Below are 19,363 nucleotides of genomic sequence, written 5' to 3'. Positions count from 1 at the left end.
CTTTCAGAGGTGCAGGGGCTCACCCTCGAGCACTCCCCGCTGATGGTTCATCTCAGGTGATGGAGGGAGCTGAAGATACATGGGCACAAAAAACATTCCTGTGCATAGCACGGCTTATAGCCAAAAGAGACATAGCGATACACTGGACGTGGAACACTCCCCCCTTCCTGACACAGTGGAGGAGGGGAAAGGACTGGTGCACCACCATGGAACACTCAGTGTACCTGGCTAGGGTCTGCCCAAATACATTTTACAAAATCTGGTCTCAATGACTGGGGACTATATAATATAGTGTAATATGTATAATGTAAAGGATATGAGGACAAGCCAATGAAGGTGAGGGATGCAGTCTGGGTTATTCCATATGCACCAATGAATACATGGGTTTATGAGGGACCTCAACCCCTTTCTCACCCCCCCCTTTCTTTTTCAAATGTATCACAATATATGGAAAATGTTTGTGAGCGGAATTTCCTTTTACACAATGCCAATTGCTTAACATGTGTACAGTGATATACCACTTTGTGTTTCTTTTCATCTCAAAAACAATAAAGGTGGTTATAAAAAATAATAATAATAATTTTCCTACTGCAAAGAACATATCTGTATTTTATGTGGATATCTGAGTGGATTTGTAAAGCCAGCCTTTACTAGTGCGTTAAAACAAATGAAATGTAAGTGAGAGAGGAGCTATGGAGAGATGAGTGCCACTTTTGCCAGGTGATAGTGAGGGAACCCAAGGAGGGGGAAAGGGGTGCTCAGAAAAATTGTTGCATCGGGCGCCACCAACGCTAAAGCCGGCCCTGCCCTATGGGCTACCTACCTTGGGGGGACTTATGTGTAATAAAAGGGAAGTTTACGGCTTGGCAAGAAATAGGGTTTAAATGCCTAGTTGATATGGCAGTGTAAACTGCACACACAGCCTCTGCAATGGCATGTCTGAGACTTGTGTAAGGGCCATGTGAGTGGGTGGCACATGCAGTGCTGCAGTCCCTCTTGTAGCATTTAATTTACAGGCCCTGGGCACATGCACTACACTTTACTAGGGACTAGTATATTATATATGCCAATTGTGAATGTACCAAACAAACCATGTTTAGGGGAGAGAGAGCACATGCACTTCAGCAGTGGTAAAGTGCTCAGAGTCCTAAGGCCAACAAGAAAATCAGCAAAAAGGTGAGGCAAACACGCAAAACAGAGTTTGGGGGAAGACCACACTAAGGCTGTCAGTTCTAACATCTACATTAATTCATCTATATTTTTTCTCATAATTCATTAGATTTTTTATGGTTTTGTTTTATATATATATATATATATATGAAAAAACAAAGTCGGTCGAGCACTCCACCAAGGATGTTTATATTTTTTAATATATTCAAGTAACTGTGACAAACAAAGAACAACGCATTTCGACCAACACGGTCTTTATCGAGTTCTAAAATTCATGAATCCATTTGTGTCTTATTTATAGCTACTTGCACTATTAACCAGAATAATGCATGCTGGAACTGATAGTACTACATGCAAAGTGATAGAAATAATAAAAATACTACAACCCATCATTTCAACTTAGTTTGAATGATTATGCTAACAAATATAGTATAATTATATACATTTATAAATTAAATTTCTAACAATTATAAAACACTAATGAAAAAATAATTATTCAGTTAAATTAAACAAGAGAAGCATATACAATTTAATTAATCATTGCATTGTCCAAAGTTAAAGTTTCAGATGCGTATTTTATCACTTAAATTCCAGATTTATTCATCTTTTACACTGAAAACACCAATTTAAATAAATGTGTGCTAAATGGAGTTAGATACACTTCTTAGCCAATTGATTTTAGCATCATCTTAAATATTCTCAAGTGTCTGTGATAAATAATATGAGAACACTAATACATCAGATACAGGAATTAATTCATGTATACAATTTATAAATGGACATAAAGTTCCTCATCATAATTCATCCCATAAGGGGCCCTCGTTCGCATTTGAATTATATATCTGGATTCTAGTTGACGCAGTTTCTTAATTCGATTGCCCCCTCTTTCCTGATCTGGTATGTGATCTATCCCGTAGTACCTTAAGCTTTTCCAATCACTTGATGTGTGTGTTTGCAAATGTTTAGCAGTTGCATATGTGATATCTTTATTGGTTATTGCTCTAATGTGCTCTAGTATCCTTTTCTTTAACATGCAAATGGTACTTCCTATATATTTGAGACCACAATGGCATTCTATGATATAAATTACAAATTTGGTGTTACAAGTGATTTTATGTTTGATCACCAACCTCTGTCCATTCAGGAGTGATACCGTCTTTATTGACTTGCCTATTTTGCATGCTTTGCAACTATTGCACTTAGAGAAACCCTTTTGTTCTTGTTCCAACCAATTAGAATCTTTTCTTAAGGTAAAGTGACTTCTCACCACCATATCTTTAATACTCGGTGCTTTTCTGTATGAAAAATTAGGTTTGGAACCGACTAACGGCCCCAAATCTGAATCTTTCTCAATTATTTTCCAATGTTTCTCAATTATGTTCCTTATACATCCACTTTCTTTTGTATATCTCATAATCATTCTAAGTGGTTCATTTACATTTAATTCTTTTTTCTTAAAAAGGATATCTTCTCGTTTCCTTAATGTAATCAAATTCATATTTTTCTTTAACAAATTTTCATTGTATCCTCGACTTCTGAATCTTTCATAAGTTTCTGAGCATTTTAAATGTAACTCCTTATCATTAGAGCAAATTCTTCTCATTCTGATAAATTCCCCCATGGGTATACTCCTCATCAATGCTTTTGGGTGGAAACTATGCCCGTGTAACACACTGTTACAAGCTGTATCTTTCCGATATACTGTTGTTTCTATTTTGTTATTCTCAATATAAATAGTAATGTCTAGAAAATTGATGGATGTTGTGCTGGTTTCACATGTAAATTTAAGACCTACTTGATTATTATTGAGAATAGTGAAGTATTGCATAAATTCATCTCTAGAACCATTCCATATAATAAAAAGATCATCAATGAAACAGACCCACAGTAAAACTTTCTCAACAAAATAATCATTATTTTTATCCCATGCAATTTCTCTTTCCCACCAACCCATCACCAAGTTGGCATAGTTTGGGGAAAGAGAAATGCCCATGGCAGTTCCACACAATTGTTGAAAAATCTCATGATTAAACATAAAGATATTATTCTTTAAGCACATGTCAATCATGGCTAACAGCATGTTAGAATGTTCCAATTCTTTAATATTACGTTGCTTTAAAAAATATTCATCTGCCTTTAGTCCTACTTCATGGTTTATAGATGTATATAGGGAGACTGCATCGATTGTAACCAACAAATAATCTTCATGCCAGTCCAAATCCACCAAAATATTTAATAGATCTCCAGAGTCCTTGATATATGAACTCAATGTTCTAACCATCGGGGCAAGATAAATGTCTACATAATCCGACAACCTTTCAAATAGTGAATCACATGCTGATACAATCGGTCTTCCTGGTGGTGATATTAGTGATTTGTGAATCTTTGGTAAAAAATAGATTGTCGGTAAAGTTGGATTTTCTTTTTTCAAATAAATATAATCCTCACGATTAAGTAATTGTTGTTGATGCCAACCATCCAATTTAGAATGCAGTTGCATAGTCATATTCTTTAACGGATTTGTGGTTAGTTTCTTATAATCATGTGGATTATTCAATTGCCTATAGGCCTCTTTCATATAATCAGATGTGTTGAGAATAACAATATTGCCTCCCTTGTCCGCTGATTTTATTATTATCTGATTATTTAACATCAAACTTCTCAATGCCGATCGTTCCCTCTTGGTCAAATTTCCTGGATGATTCATATATCTTTTATTACACAGTCGTTCAATATCCTCTAGTACAAGTTCCGAAAATAAATCCACTTTATTTCCTGGTGACAATATTGGACAGAACTTTGATTTCTCTTTTAATCCAGAAGGTTTATGAGCTTTGGTGTCAATATCTAATTGTTGTAAGATTTCCTGTTCTGTATAAGCTTCATCTTGTAAGTCATGAGATAAGTCAAATAAAGTTTTTAGGTCAGCGACTTGATCTATTCTTAATTGAATCTCTTCCGGTTCTTCAATCATCTTACTAATCATATTAGCGGTTACCTTTTTACTTTGCTGTGCATGAAATTTGAGTAGTTTCAACTTTCTCACAAATTTATAAATGTCAATCCGAATATCCGCATAATCAAAATGAATCTCAGGGCAAAATGACAAACCTTTATTCAAAATGTTCTCTTCTGTATCAGTTAATTGATAGTTCGAGAGGTTTACTACCAAATTTGGGGTCATTTTTACTTCTTCTGACTTCGTAGAGGATATTGTCTTTTTTCTGCCTCTTTTGGCTCTCCTTGTTTTTCTCTTATTGATCCAATTTGATTGCGTCTGAAGCCAGAACCACGACCCCTGCTTCTGCCCCTTCCTCTCGATAGTTTTTGATCCAAATAAAGTACCTGCATTTCCTCTAAAAAAGTGCTGCCATCCATAGAGCCCTCTTCTTCACTCGATTCAACTTCTGATTCTATGGAAGTTTCTTCATCATTGCGTTGTTGTTGAAATTTGTTATATCTTGATTCTTGTTTCAAATGTTCAAATCTTTTTGCAAAGGTATATACCCTGCCAAATTTATAATCTTTCTCATCCCTTAAATATTTGCTTCTTTTTCTCTCTTGAATCTCATCCTCATAATTATTGAGTCGCTTCACCATAGTTTGTCGTAAGGAAATCTGTTCACTTTTATCATCATAACTGCTAAGTTTGTCTTCTAATTCTTTAATTTTTATTTGAATGTCTTCTACATCTGATTTAGCATGTTTTATAAGAATTCTCATCATATTCAGTGAACATTGTGTATTGTTTTCTGCCCATTCAATTATAATTCAGGTTTCATCCCTGAATATGTTGGAATTTTCAGAATTCGTAGACCTCTTGGAATTCTTTTTACCTCAATATACTTTTCTAAGGAAAGAATCTCCCAGCTTTTATTAATTTCTTTTCTGTAATGTTTTTCCAATTCAAAAAATAGTTGCTTCACAGATAAGTTTTTACATAAGTTTACCGCTGTATCTGTTAATTGTTCCTCATTGTACACTTTACTGGTATCAAAAAGCTTTGTTGCTATCTCCACTCTTTTTGCTTTTCTATTCTCCATTTGAATGTAGTATTTCAAACGTTCTCTCTTTCAACAGCTTTCACAATTTCACAGTACACGTTTCTTGCTTTGATATAGTTTTGAAATATGCTCCTTGGTGGCCCCAAACACTTATAGCCGTGATGGATTTGACAGGGCTGTATCGGCGTTAATTCACTTAGTAATGTAAAGAGCTTACCTGCAACAGAGCTCCCTCCTCGCCGGCGTCCTCCGACCCCGATTCGGAGGCTCCAATTGCAGCGTCTATAGACGTTTTCCGAACGCCGGGCGCGTCTCGCCGTTAAATAAGCTGCATCTTCAATTTTATATATATATATATATATATATATATATATATATATATATATATATATATATATATATATATGTTCTACCACACATACTGTATATGTTTGTGTGTTTATAAGTGTATATAGTATCACATTTTTGTGAAATAGTGACATTTATTTAATTTACAATATATTAAAAATATTTGACATTTACTACTTTCAATTTTATTTATATTAAAAAATCAATATTTTTGTTTTTTTTTGGATGATATTTCTGTCAAAAATATTTTTTCTGATATTTCAGTACTTATCATTATAAGTATAGAGGCACAAAATTGTGGTAAACAATATATTTTACACAATATTTATGTCAAGGATATTTTTACCACAATATTGTGTCAGTGAACCGTTCACTGGCAGTTAGCAAGCAGTAGAAATGGCAAACAATGTTAACAAAGCCTCGGGCTTTCTCCTCTATTTCACCAGGCAAAATTGGTAAATAATGTCCAAAGATCAAATCTCTAGCTCCATTCTTCTGCTGCTTGCCAACCCTGGTGGATGGGGAGTCTTGGTAGAGGAATGGTAGGATTTGAATTAAATGGCAGATGGTTCTTGGGTGCGATCATCAGTCCACCAAGACTGAACCATCCATGGTAAGGAGTCTTTCTACAAGATCTTATTTGCACACATGAGTCACTCACATCTCTAGCTGGTCTGCAACTATATCACTTCCGACAAAGAAGGAATACTACATATATAACTTTGCGCTAATGTTCAAAGATGGCGAAGCACTTATTTGCATAAAAATATTATCCTACTACCATTGCATCAATACACTCTTTATCATCCACACAGTCATAGAAGCACTCTTCTGGCAAAACCAGCATACGTGATGGATCCATATATGTCCTATCATGTAGATCATCTCTGAAGTACTCCACTACAGTCTTATTCGAGTAGTGAAGCTAAAGTATGGCAAATACTAAAACGCCCCTAAGAATCATGTTAAACAGCCAGTAGAGTCATCACGACCACTACCACTTTGGTGTTGACACTACAGCTTCTTTAACAGTCAGGAGGTACAACACGCAAAAAAAGAAACTTGAACAATCAGCCAAGACTATTAGTGAAAAAGGCTTCTTTTAGTTCTCAGTTTATAGATGTATTTAGAGGTCAAATGAATCATTACATGAAGTACATAGTTCGACCCAGAGGCGTTTATTAATACATGTCATAATGTAATCTGTGTTTAAGAAATTAGATAATCACAGCACACATGTCAATAATCAAATTAATAATAACATGCCCTAATAGCAGAGGACCACACAGCACTAGCCCTCTCTAGTACTTCAGCTGAAAAATGACCTAATCCCTAAATGGCACCTCTGATATAATGTTTCAGACAAAGACAACACACAATGTAATAGCATGACACTAGGTAAAAAAGATAGCAATGTAAACTATAGGACTGGTAATGTCCAAAATTCCTACCTCAAAATGTAACTTACTACAATAGACTGTTCTGCAATGTGAACATGGCAGTGGAACTTTAGCCCGTAACCTTGCAATGTTTTGAAAGGACATCCCTTTGGACGCAGCTTTTGTTTTTAGGAGTGAACGCCACGGGAAACGTTACTTTATACTTACAGACACCTAGACAGACTATAGCTGAAGCCGAATTTAATTGATTTTCTAAAAGCAAATGAAAATAATGCTCCTGCACTACTTTTGAACATGCACTTTTTATAATGTAGCCTAGCTCAGCCTGGTTGGTTATGTTAACTAAACTAGACCTATGTTAACCAGTCCACAGTGTTCAACAAAATCACTGGATTATAGTCACCATATTAAAAAAGATCACCACTTATTAATTTCAACCACCTATTGTAATACAGAAATATACATAATGTACTTGTCTTGCTGTAGCGGCAAGTACAAAGGGAGGTGTTTTGTTTGAGATTTAACGTGTTTTCTTTACTGCAGAAACTGTCAAAACAGTGTTTGTATTTTAACAATCTTAACGTACTGTGCACAACAACGTCCTCCATTTCTTTCCACCATCAGATGAATTAAAGGAGTATCCGTGTGGTTTTCGCATTGTTGGATCACTTAGAAATGTGTCTCTGGGCAACATCTTGTCCATGGTGTGGTTTGTGTTACTCCACATCGTACTCAAATGTAAATTGGAAAGGACCAAATAAAAAAATGCTCAAAGCCGGCTAATAACTCACACAGTCACAATGTACAGTACTAATGTGCATCCATTTAGAAAGAAAAATGTCAGGCCATAAAAAAAAGGATTCTACATTTAGGTGCAAAATAGAATACATGTGGATAATTTAATTGTATCAAGCATGCTTGTGGCAGATCCATTGCTTATCAACATAACATATTTATTCTTGCATGTGTCCTACAACAGAACTTTTCATAACAGAGGATGAGCTTAAGAAAGTACATGACTTTGAAGAGCAGTGCATTGAAGAATACTTTCGAGAGAAGGATGACAGGTTCAACTCTTCCAATGATGAACGGATACGGGTCACGTCCGAAAGGTGTGTAACTTTTTCTGTAAATTCATATGTAAGGTTTAGCTTTTTGAGATCTGGAGAACATATGAGGTTCCATTGCAGTCACTGAATACAAACAGGCACAATTTTAACAAATTAAATTAACATGGCAGCAATTAAGAAATGTATATGTTTTGATGGAGCTACTTCAGGGTTTCAATACTGTTAGAAATTGGGTTGTTGGTTCACTGGGGTGTAAGCCCTTGTCAAGCAGCAACCACAATCCTAGTCAGGGTAAGTTTCAGGCAAACCCTAAATTAAGCTGTGCTCACCCTCTTGTAACTTGGCACAGAGTAGTCAGGCTTATCTTAGAGGCAATGTGTAAAGTATTTGTTCAACTCTTTGAGCAATAAGAGGTAAAACACCACACACCAAACATTCCACACCAGGTTAGAGATGTATATCTCAATTTAATAAATAAAATAAGACCAAAATTACATAAACCCAATAAGTAGAACTTGAGTTATGAATTTTTAAAGATTAAACTGTAAAATAGCGCTTAGAAGCAAGAAGCACTACAATGGGTTATGCATCCCTTTGTGTGGGGAAAGGACACAGCCTTTTCAGGTGTAAGGGAGGGTAGGTCCAAATCCTCCCTCTCTTACTCCCAGGATTGCCCATCAAGTAACACCTGAGCTCCCATTATGTGTGGCTGTCTAGAAGAAATACACACCCGGGACAAGTGATTGGAGACAGGCAGTAGGCACCAAATGACTAAAATCAGAAAATGCATCTTTTAAAAGTGTCATTCTCAGAATTGCAGTTTAAAATCCGACTTCACCATAAATTGTGATTTTAAATTGTAATTCCAGAGACACCAAGCTCTAAAAATGTATATTTTTCAAATTGCATATTGCACTTATAAGATGTAATAAGGTAATCCCACCAGATGACGCAAAGTCTTGCAAAGCAGCACCACGCAAGCCGCGCACCAAGGACATAAGTTTCAATCCTCAACAGGCCAAACTTGGTCCTGTGTCCTTCCTGCGCTCCATTGCAGTTGGCCTGAAATTGTGACTTTGTACAGATATCCTTTGTGCTTTGTGCCTTTTGGTGCTACTTTTATCTAAATCTTTTAAAATTCCATATCTCCAGATCTATTGATTGGACTTCTGTCGTTTTTATCTCAAATAGTTTATTAAAATTTAGACTGATTTTCTAAATTGGTGTGGGATTTGTTTGTGTTATGGTTTCACTCTATTCCTGTTAGTGTGCTGCATAAAGTCTTTACACATAGCCTGACTGCATTTGTGCCAAGTTACCAGAGTATTAAGCACAGGTTAAGTGAGTGATGTCGATTATGGCTGTTGCTTGCGAAGGACTCACACCCTCCTGAACCAACAACCCAATTTCTCATAGAGCAAATTGCGCATCACACTCAGCAGATCTACATGTGTAGTTTAGACCATACTTTTGTTATGTGCACACTCAGGTGATCTGCATGTATGGCTTAGACCATACTTTTGTAATGTGCAGTAGTTACAAACAAATATATGTTCTCATATCCAGAAGCCCAAATGGTCACATCTTTAGAATTATATAAAAATATTATAACTAGGTTTTGTGATTAGGCACTCAGTTGTTTTCAACTTTCACATGATTTTAGAATGCAAATTATCAGACAATAAGCACTGTGTTACCAAATCAGTTAAACTTTACTGTGGTAATACCATTGAATTTGACATCTGCACTGTAGTAATAGGTGAATATGTGTTTATTAGTACATTTGTTCAAACAACATACTATTTGCCGTAATTATTTTCAGCGGCATGGCATTAGCATATTTATGCCACACAATAGTGAAAATAAGTGTGACCCAGCACAACTAATATTATGCAGCAATACATCCACCATCAGATGTCAAAACAAGAAACATTATAGTTTCATAGCACCCCCAACATATATCAATAGAACTACATTCATACACCAAGACACTATATACTCACATAATGAATATCATATATTAACAGTACAACGATTATACATCCACACACCTCACATTATAGGCCATCATTTTGACCAAACACATCCTGTCATAAGAAAAAATACTCAGAGCAATACGTCAGTGCCCATGCTGTCATATGCCAGCACTCATTTGTCCACTCAACCAACACCCTACAGCAAACCATCCACAATCAGATGTACATATAAATATAAACATTATAGATCCAAACGTACTTTATCATACATCTGAAGAACCACCATCAGTCCCAAACACAATGACTATCATACAGCTGCACAGCCAGCATCATACACTCACACAGCCACTATCATAAATCCACAAAACCAACATCATACCTCAACATAGTCACAATCTTAAGCCAGCATCCCACCAATATACTCCAATACGCCCACCATCATAACTCAACACACTTAACACTTTATGTAAAATCACCTCAAATCATACAGAAACATACTCACCATCATATGTACAGATAAGCAACATTAAATATGAATATATCCACTGTCATACTCCAGTACACCCACCAGGATAACTCCACAGTGCGTGACACAGCTCATATGCTGGCTGTACATCTAATTCCATTTCAGGCATATGAGAAATATGCATAAAATTTGACAGACTCAGCATATTTATCAAGGAAGGACACAGTTATTTGTGAGATCAAAAAGTAGTGTTTACCATTTTAAATCCCATAGCCGTTTTTGCTCTCCAATTATTGTGCAGATTCTTCACTCAGTGCCAATTTTATAAGCAAATCAACATTGTTGCTGTCCCTTTTTAACTAAGCCCTCCCATTGTTGGATCTGGACAACCTTTACAATGTCACAAGAAGTCTAACATGCTAGATCGCTTCAAAAGTTTGTGCAAATCCATAAACCTATGCCAAAGTTATTAGTATATTAAAAATATATTTTATCCTCCAAGTCTTTCTTCACTCCGCTTACCCTTGGTCCATCACAAAATCTGAAATACCTTGCTAACTGAGGCAGCTGGTAACATTTGAAAGTGGTGGGACGAGCAAAGTGGCCCATTGCTTCCCAAAAAACAAAATAAAACAACCCCTCCCTCCAAAAACCCAAAATAAAACAATAGGCATCACAAATACAAACATAGGGCTTGATTACGACCTTGGATTGGATAAAATGGAACCTGTAATATGGCGGACGGCATATCCGTCACCTGATCCTAACTTCGTGACTCGAATTGAAGGTGATCCTAGATTTTTGATCAAGGTTACTCCATCCTCCTAACCCATCTACTGCCAAGATTTAAAAAAAATGTAGAACCACTGGATGTCACTCAGTCGAGACTGGGTCCAACAACATATTACTGGAGCCAACGCTGTCCTGTTCATTTTTAGGATACTTTAACTAAATGCAAAGAGGACCCTTGAAAAAGGCTAGAGGTTTTAAAGTCATCAGCATTTTTATGAAAACAGATGTTTTCTGCCTTTAGCTCTGTACAAAGGTGGGTGGATCCTGTGAGCAGCAGTCAAGCACTAACATTTGTACCAGTCTATGACAAACTCTTTTACTTTTGAACTACATATGTTGCTGAATCATTAATTTAGAAACTAGACGATGTCTTTACTTCTGAACACAAAAATGTAGTGCCTGATTTAGATGTTGACAGAGGGGAATACTGCGTCACAAACGTGATGGATATCCTGTCCGCCATATTACACTCCAATACTATCCTATGGAGATCATAATACAGTTGATGGGATATCCATAACATTTGTGGTGGAGTACTCCCTCCACTAAGATCTAAATCAGGCCCTTAATTACTGCATAATGGTCAAGAAGAGGCATTAATTGCTGTTTGTGGTTTATCTTTAAATTCTGTTCAAATCTTTTCTGCCACTGTTTTTCAGCAGCACCAATTCCTTTCTTTATGCACACACTGGTGTGCACTTAGAATAGCCCTGTGAATGGGCTGGGACAGGTGTGCAGCACACACCATCTCGACCTGTGATCCTGAACTGTCTGCTCTGCACTTTCGCTCCCTGTACTCACATGCACAAGTACTGTTGAACTTGCTCTCAGTTTACTCATTTTCAGGTTCTTCCATATCAACGCAGGCTTGGTGCCTAAATGTGGCTCATGTTTTAAACATCATCCTTTTCTTGGTGTTGGGATAACTGAAGTGCCTGCTCACCTGCTAAAATTAGAATGCTTTGGCAATCTGTGACCTTTGTGTGTGAAAAAATAACACAGCTATAGGTTGCGTTTCTGAGGGGGTGTATAGGGCCATGGGCTTGCACCCTAAATGGAAGTGTTTTGTTTATAAGATGGACAGACTTTGGATGCGCTACTTTTGCAATCACATACTAACCAGAAACAGACCCATATGCTGTCCTTGCTAGCCAGTTCTGTACTGCATACTGACAGAAAGAGACTATAGAGTGCCCCCTTTACAGTTTGCCACATGCACAGTGCACCGCATAATAACAGGGACTACTGCAGTGTCCCCTCTTCAGTTAGTTTATGTTATTTGTCCACTTTTATATAGCAAGGGTGTTGCCTGACTACGTAATGGATGTCATATACAAATTAAACACAAATAAGTTACACAAAGATAAAACTGAAGTAGGTTACATAAGCTTTAACTTGCCAATGGTACATCAAAGGCGGCAGTGTGGACAATGATAAAATGAGAGATTGAGTGAATCACAGCTCACCAGGGAGAGTACTACCCAACATTACAGTGGAAAACTATGAGAGGAAAACAGTGTAAGCTGGGCAGTAGGGAAGAAGCATGACACAACCCACTAGACATCAGGAAGATCCCAGTGGTCCCAAAGAATGTGGAACGAACCCCTAACCAATCCAGACACCGCTATCATGCTATTAACCAGCAAGAGAGAAGAGGCAGGATTGGATGTTGCGGGTTGGCTGGAAGTTCCTTAAGGACCTGGAGGCCTGTGCTTGCTCCCCACCCAGCTATTTATGACAGCTGGTGTTGGAGAGCTTTAAAGTGCGCATGTCAGACTGGCCGTCGCAAGGCAGCTGGCCAGACTGACATGTGCACTTTGGAGTGTCTAGCCAATCACTGCTCCAGTCCTCCATGCTGCCAATCACCATGGAGGACTGGAGCTGTGACAATCAGCAGCAGAGGAGACGCCCTGCATTTCTCTCATCTCAGGGCAGGCTGTGGCACACATCAATAAAAAATAAAATGGCAATCAAAATTATAAGCAAAGGAAAACTTTATTACACACCCATGATGGATTGGCATAAAACGTGACATACTAATAGAAAACTAATCCTTTCTAGCTTCTGCCAAATGTTGTGCAGACTTAGCACTCATGGATATTTATCAAATGGTGCTAAAAGTTAAAAGCAAATCAGCAAATGACTTTTCAACTGACAAGATATACAAAAGTGTTAATCCTTTCAAGCCCAGTTGGTACCTTTTGCTAATGCAAACCCATCAAAAATACTGAACAGATTTACAGCAAATCAACAAAAGCGTTAGTGTCAAGCTAAATTTAGTAGAAATTGGGAAAATACTTCTTATTTGACACCCCTTTGAACATTTGTTCTCTGCACTAAACTGCATGAAATTTGTGATGCCATGCCTTAATTAAATAAGCTAAGCAAGTGCCAAAGTGTTCAAACATAGGATATGTGCAGCACACTCTCCGGGCACATAGTTTGGCCCAGAGATGGTGTACCACAGTTTCTTATTGTGGGCAGAGGCCAATGGATATCATCACAAACCCTAAACAAATATTGAAAACCTTTGTTCAAAAGAAGATATTTTATTACACAGAAAGGAAAATAATAATTATAAATAAACATATAAATTTACCTAAACCTTCAATGGAGAGGAAAATATGGGAAGGCTACAAAACCTAGGACATCCACTGATATCCACAAGGTATAGTGACCATTGCAACCACAACTTCCTTCAGTATGGGGCTTATAACACTACACAGACATCACAAATGATGTTGATAACATCACTGAAGCTGCATTGGTAGTTTGATCACTCAGAACATGGTCTGGCTGAAGCTAGGTATTGAATGTAATTAGTTTAGCCAAAGGACAAATATAGTTAGATGTGGGAGGAAATTGAGGTTGAGCATTGGGCTTGTTTGTATGACTGTACAGAGAGCCCACAGGGTACAGCCTTAACCATTGGGCTCCTGTTGGGCCTGGCCTCCCTCCAATCCCTGAACCTGAAGACCACTGGATGTGGTTGGTGGTCATGTCCAGAGAGTGTTGGGGCAAAATCTTATTCCTGCCAAATTTGTTATCAGTACGTCCAATAAGAGTTGATGGAGCAGAGAGTAAAAATCAAAGCATGTATTTCATATCCCTATCCCAAAAATGCTACTCTTGAAAGAGCTTAGAGCCTATCGAATAACTTCTGGCTTGTTTGGAATGAACACCAAAATTTACAAAACCATCTCTACCAAACCTGAAACAGACCATCAAACGGCTTTAGAGTTATTTAGAAAAAAATATCATAGTTTGAAATCAACATATGCCAGAGCACCTGCCCATGTCAACCTTCCAGGGAATGTGGGATAACACACTCAAATAACCTAGACTTTCAATTGTGTTAGTATGTTAGATTCTCACCACTGATTAATAGAGCAAGAAATGTGGAAATGAAGGGAAAGTGGCATCAGATAACAACAAGAAAATATCTGAACATTCTACTTTGCTGCTCCCTCCATGTATTTGTTGGCTACTGGAGATTACAAACTGCATTTGCTCCCCATGCACCCACCACGATTATGAAAAGAGCTACAGGTATTCATCACAAGTATATTCACATGAGCTGCGGCCTAACTGTTTGTGTAATGTCTTTACTGCCTGGCTCTTGAAACAATGCTTGGAGCCCAGGAAGACTACTTGGAATGGAGTGCCATTCAATTTGACACATTTCAGATGGTAAGCAAAGTAGAACAATAAACTCTAATATAATCCACAGCAAGTCTTGATGTCATTGTTGATGGAAGGTGGTAAATGATTAAAACTGCAGCTGCAGTATTGTGAATCTGACAGTTTTGTCAAGGTTTTCATTTTCTTGTACAAATATATTTTAAAGTGTGGAATTGCTTTTCATCTGTTTTAAACAATCTAGTATCTGGATATATTTTCAACTTAGAAGTAACTAAAGTACATCGAGCCATACCAATCACCATCTCAATATTAATTGTGTCATGTGTCATTGCTGAGGGAATGAGAAGATAGTGTCAACGCTTAATAAGTTGAAAGGGTTCTTATGCACGATCGGGCCATGGGAGTCACCTAGAACGGTGCGCCTTTGCCATTAATGAAACCTTCTGTGGATGAATTTCAAGGTCACAACCTTAATGTTTTGTTATAAATGAAGAATCATTACAGAAGATAAAAATCGTCAGATTCAAATCAGCATCAATAATGCCAATAAAGCCAGTTGTGAAATATCATAACATAAGGCCACTTACCAAGTCAAGTAAATCAAGTAAATAACCAGAACCAAAATATAGTTCTGCAGATGACTAACATACATCTGCTCAGATCAAGAGTCAAGGAGAGTCTGAGTATAAATCATTAGACAGATTAGGAAGCCTCTACACAGTTTAAAGGCAAAATAGATCTAAGTATAAATGAGCTGGGAAACCAACGAGGAATCCGCTTTCAAGAAAGTAAGCAAAAAATCTAAATACATAATCAGATAACAGTCTGACATGGTAGCTGCCTGGATTGAAAGACACAAAAAGTCTGGCACACATCACAAAAGGGGGACGTTTTTTTAGGTTTCAGACAGAGCAAAACACATATTCAACATGGTGAGATTAAGCATTATAGGGGGTACTAACAAGGATGCATAACATGAACCAATCAATTTGGCAGACCTTGTGTGTCATGATATAAGAAACATTCAGAAAACACCTACATTATGAATAATAATTGAGCACTCTACTGTGCAAACATTGGAAATTACATTGCACTATTGAAAAAAAACAAAATGAAAATACTCCATTTATTTAAGTAATGAATAAAGCACATTTGTGGGCTGGGCTACAGGCCTTTAAATTGTGACTTGAATGACACATCTCAACACATGTTCTCGAGGAGGCAAATTAATACATTAGATTTGCAACCTCTAAGGTTCATCATGGACAATAAATCAATTTCTTTTACTTTTTGAACTGGAAAAGAACTCCAACTAATGATGTGAAACTGAAAGCTCATTCATGGAAAAAGAAACAACACTTTTTGTCTATGAATGTAAAGTGCAAATTAGTGCAAGCAAGCTGAGGTCCAGTAAAGCCAATTGTGGCCTAGTTATGCTAACCTAAACAACAGCAAAGTCAAGCATTATTTTAATTAATAAAAATACTCCTACAATAGTAATTAAGGGAGAAATAAATTGAAACACTAACTCAGTATTTCTGTCTCATAGGGTTGAAAATATGTCTATGCGACTGGAGGAAGTAAACGAACGGGAACATTTTATGAAGGCATCTCTTCAGACTGTGGACATCAGGCTTGCTCAGCTGGAAGAAATGTTGGGACGGATGGCCACAGCCATGGAACGGCTAGCCGGTGTTGAGAGAGGTGAAACCAATAAAATACGATCCAGGACATCTTCTGACTGTACAGACACAGCCTATATTGTAAGACAAAGTAGCTTCAACAGCCAAGAAGGGAACACCTACAAGCTACAGGAAAGCATAGACCCTGTAGGGGAAGAACCAATTTCTCCGACCTCACCCACGCTCATTCCCCGTATGAGAAGTCACTCTTTCTATGCCGTGAATATGAGGGATAAGAGTGGGCTAGAAAAGATGGAAGGATTTTTTAAAGAAAGGACTCTAAGTCTTCATCGAGCAAGTAGTTCACACTCTGTATCCAAAGAAGCAAAGATTCCTCCTCCTCCCCCCATCAATTCCTTATCAGTTGTCCATGACTCTAGAAGGCCTTCTTCCTGCATTGACATTTATGTTTCTACTATGGATGGAACACATCTGGGTCTAGACCCTATTGACAGTTCAATGATTGAACCTGCATCAGTCGATCAGGCTCAGCCACCAGAAATGCCATCATCTGTTCCAGTAAACCGGGGCTGTGCTCCTACTGGGCTTGGTGGGAGAAGTTTCAGTAAAAATGGGAACTGTGAGGATTCTGCAGCCATGGATACAACTGCATATCCTTCAGAATCTGTTCAAATCACAAGTGGCCAAAACCCATGGGACACAGACCCTCCCTTATATTATAGCTTGGAGCGCTCCAAAAGTACTCGCTACCTAGCCACCTCCCCATTCATTCTCGAGGAAACCCCAATAGTGAAATCTCAAAGTTTTGTATTTACCCCCTCCCGTAGTTACTATAGCAACCTAGGGGTTGCAGTCAAAACTGCTGAATATACAAGTATTACAGACTGCATAGACACTAGATGTGTGAGCAGCACTCCCTTGCCAATTGTTGAAAGGTCCACATCCCCAGGAAGTGTTACAGAAAAGGTTGAGAACCTCGGTTGCTGTCATCCAGAAAGAGAAGCAGAGCTCAGTCATCCCAGCTCAGATAATGAGGATAATGAGGAACAAGCCAAAGATCGATCAACTGCGGTTTCATTAATGTCCCATGATACAAACTCAGCAAGAACATACAACAATATTTCACTTCCCAAAATGGAACGGGCCAACAGTTACTCTGCAGATGAACCAAATGTGATGTACGCACAAACAAAGAAAAGCTACTCTATCAGTGACAAGCTTGATAGGCAGCGTAACACTGCTGGCCTAAGAAATCCCTTCCAGAGAAGCAAGTCATCTAGGCCAGAGAGCAGAGACAACCTGTCCATGAGAAGACTTTCTCGAACACCTGCCTTCCGCAGCTTTGAAAGTAAGCACAGCTAGACCTCAGACAGCTCACTGCTTGCAGAAAGAGGTTTTTCCAGACATCTATCCCTCGCCTTTTTCAGCAGGATAAAATACCCTCACAGAGTGAGAAGTCAGTCAAAGTCAATTCCTGCCACTGGTTTGGCTAGCACTTTCTTTCCATGCCAAAAGGCCAAATTAACTGAATCTTGGCCAAATAGACATTTGCACTTGTGGGGAAAGAGGGAGTGGGTTGGGCGGGAGGGGTGACATTTAATATAGGCTTGAAGAAAGGAAAGAGGTTCTCAAGGAGTCAAGAAGAGTAGTCTTGGTAGCCTTGCCAGCTAGATTCCTACGGTATGAGATTTGTTGATGTCCCAGCAGTCAATAGAGTTTAGGAGATTATTTGGTAGAAGATAACTAAGGCTTGTAAATGAAATATTCCACAATTTCCACAGTGTTTCCTTTCATGTGCATTACTTTGAGCAGACCAATGACAACCATGACTATCTTTCAATGCAATCAGCAGGCAGTGGTCAAGTAACACATCCTGGGACCGAACACGCTGAGCCTTCGCTGTGGGATCATGAAGGAGAAGAAAAGAAGACAAGATGGCCGTCCTAGTTGACACTTCTCTACTGTATTAAAGTATAGTGCCACAATATACGTCAATTGAAGGACTAAAAGGGAGAAATGCCTTTTGTATTGCTAGCTAAAGGGAACAGATAGATTCTGTACGAAAAATAAAATTATTTCTCGTATTAAAATGAGCATTTTAGCACAGTTTGAACAAGCTCAGGATGAATGTAATTATAGGGTTTAATGTTATATATTTATTTTTATACCACATGTTGTCAATGAAAATGCCTCAGTGAAACGTGTGCTGTGAAAGAGTGAGGATAACTCGCGAGCATGGTTAAGCCAGTGAGTGCACTGCTGTTTTTTCTCGCTATTTCCTTGTTTCCGTCAAGTATTTTATTTCTGTCTTCAGATGTCACTTCCAGCATTTTTCAGCACTTCAGATTCAACCTGCTACATTTCGGCCTGCTCAAACTGATTTTGAGAAATGAAAAGCAAATGAAAAAAACTTCAATGTTTTTGATAATAATGAGAGACACATACATTACAGCACGCACTGCAACAGCTCCTCAAGAAGGCTGAACGTTGCAGGCACCTCAACAACGAAAAACTTGTTTTTATCTATAATAATAATAATAAAAAAATCTATGAGTCATGGTGTTTTAAGTAAGGCATGTCAGACAAGTAAGACATGCATGTCTATGACAACACTACCAGTGATACTGAGGCACCAAAGACCCCTCTACAAATAGACTCATATATGTACACATGGTACCAACATAGAGCATAAGAGAGCATATAAATAATCCAGCACAACTAACTTTATTTGCACCTGAAGCAGAGCTCGTTGCTGAAAGCAGTAACAACACAACCTTCCAGGTTTCTTCCAAGAGTTTCTAGGTATAGTGTGTGCACAGTGTATGAAAACCGTGTTGTACTTCCTGCTTGGA

At 37.9% G+C, this 19,363-nt stretch overlaps 1 protein-coding gene across 2 annotated transcripts in view; it reads left to right on the top strand.

The window, feature by feature from the left end:
* TRPM3 (transient receptor potential cation channel subfamily M member 3) overlaps positions 1–18,903 on the top strand; it is a 1,350,903-nt gene extending 1,332,000 nt beyond the window's left edge. For both annotated transcript variants that reach the window (XM_069228883.1, XM_069228872.1), the window contains 2 exons: positions 7,902–8,034; positions 16,418–18,903. In XM_069228883.1, coding sequence (XP_069084984.1) covers positions 7,902–8,034; positions 16,418–17,873 — 1,589 coding nt within the window. In that variant the 3' untranslated portion in view covers positions 17,874–18,903. The remainder of the gene's footprint in view (positions 1–7,901; positions 8,035–16,417) is intronic.
* Positions 18,904–19,363: the final 460 nt, after the last annotated feature.

The sequence above is a fragment of the Pleurodeles waltl genome, chromosome 1_1 (genome assembly GCF_031143425.1).
Source record: "Pleurodeles waltl isolate 20211129_DDA chromosome 1_1, aPleWal1.hap1.20221129, whole genome shotgun sequence".
NCBI classification, from domain to species: Eukaryota; Metazoa; Chordata; class Amphibia; order Caudata; family Salamandridae; genus Pleurodeles; species Pleurodeles waltl.
The sequence above is the reverse complement of the archived record's forward strand: the minus strand, read 5'-3'. Positions and strand labels throughout refer to the sequence as shown.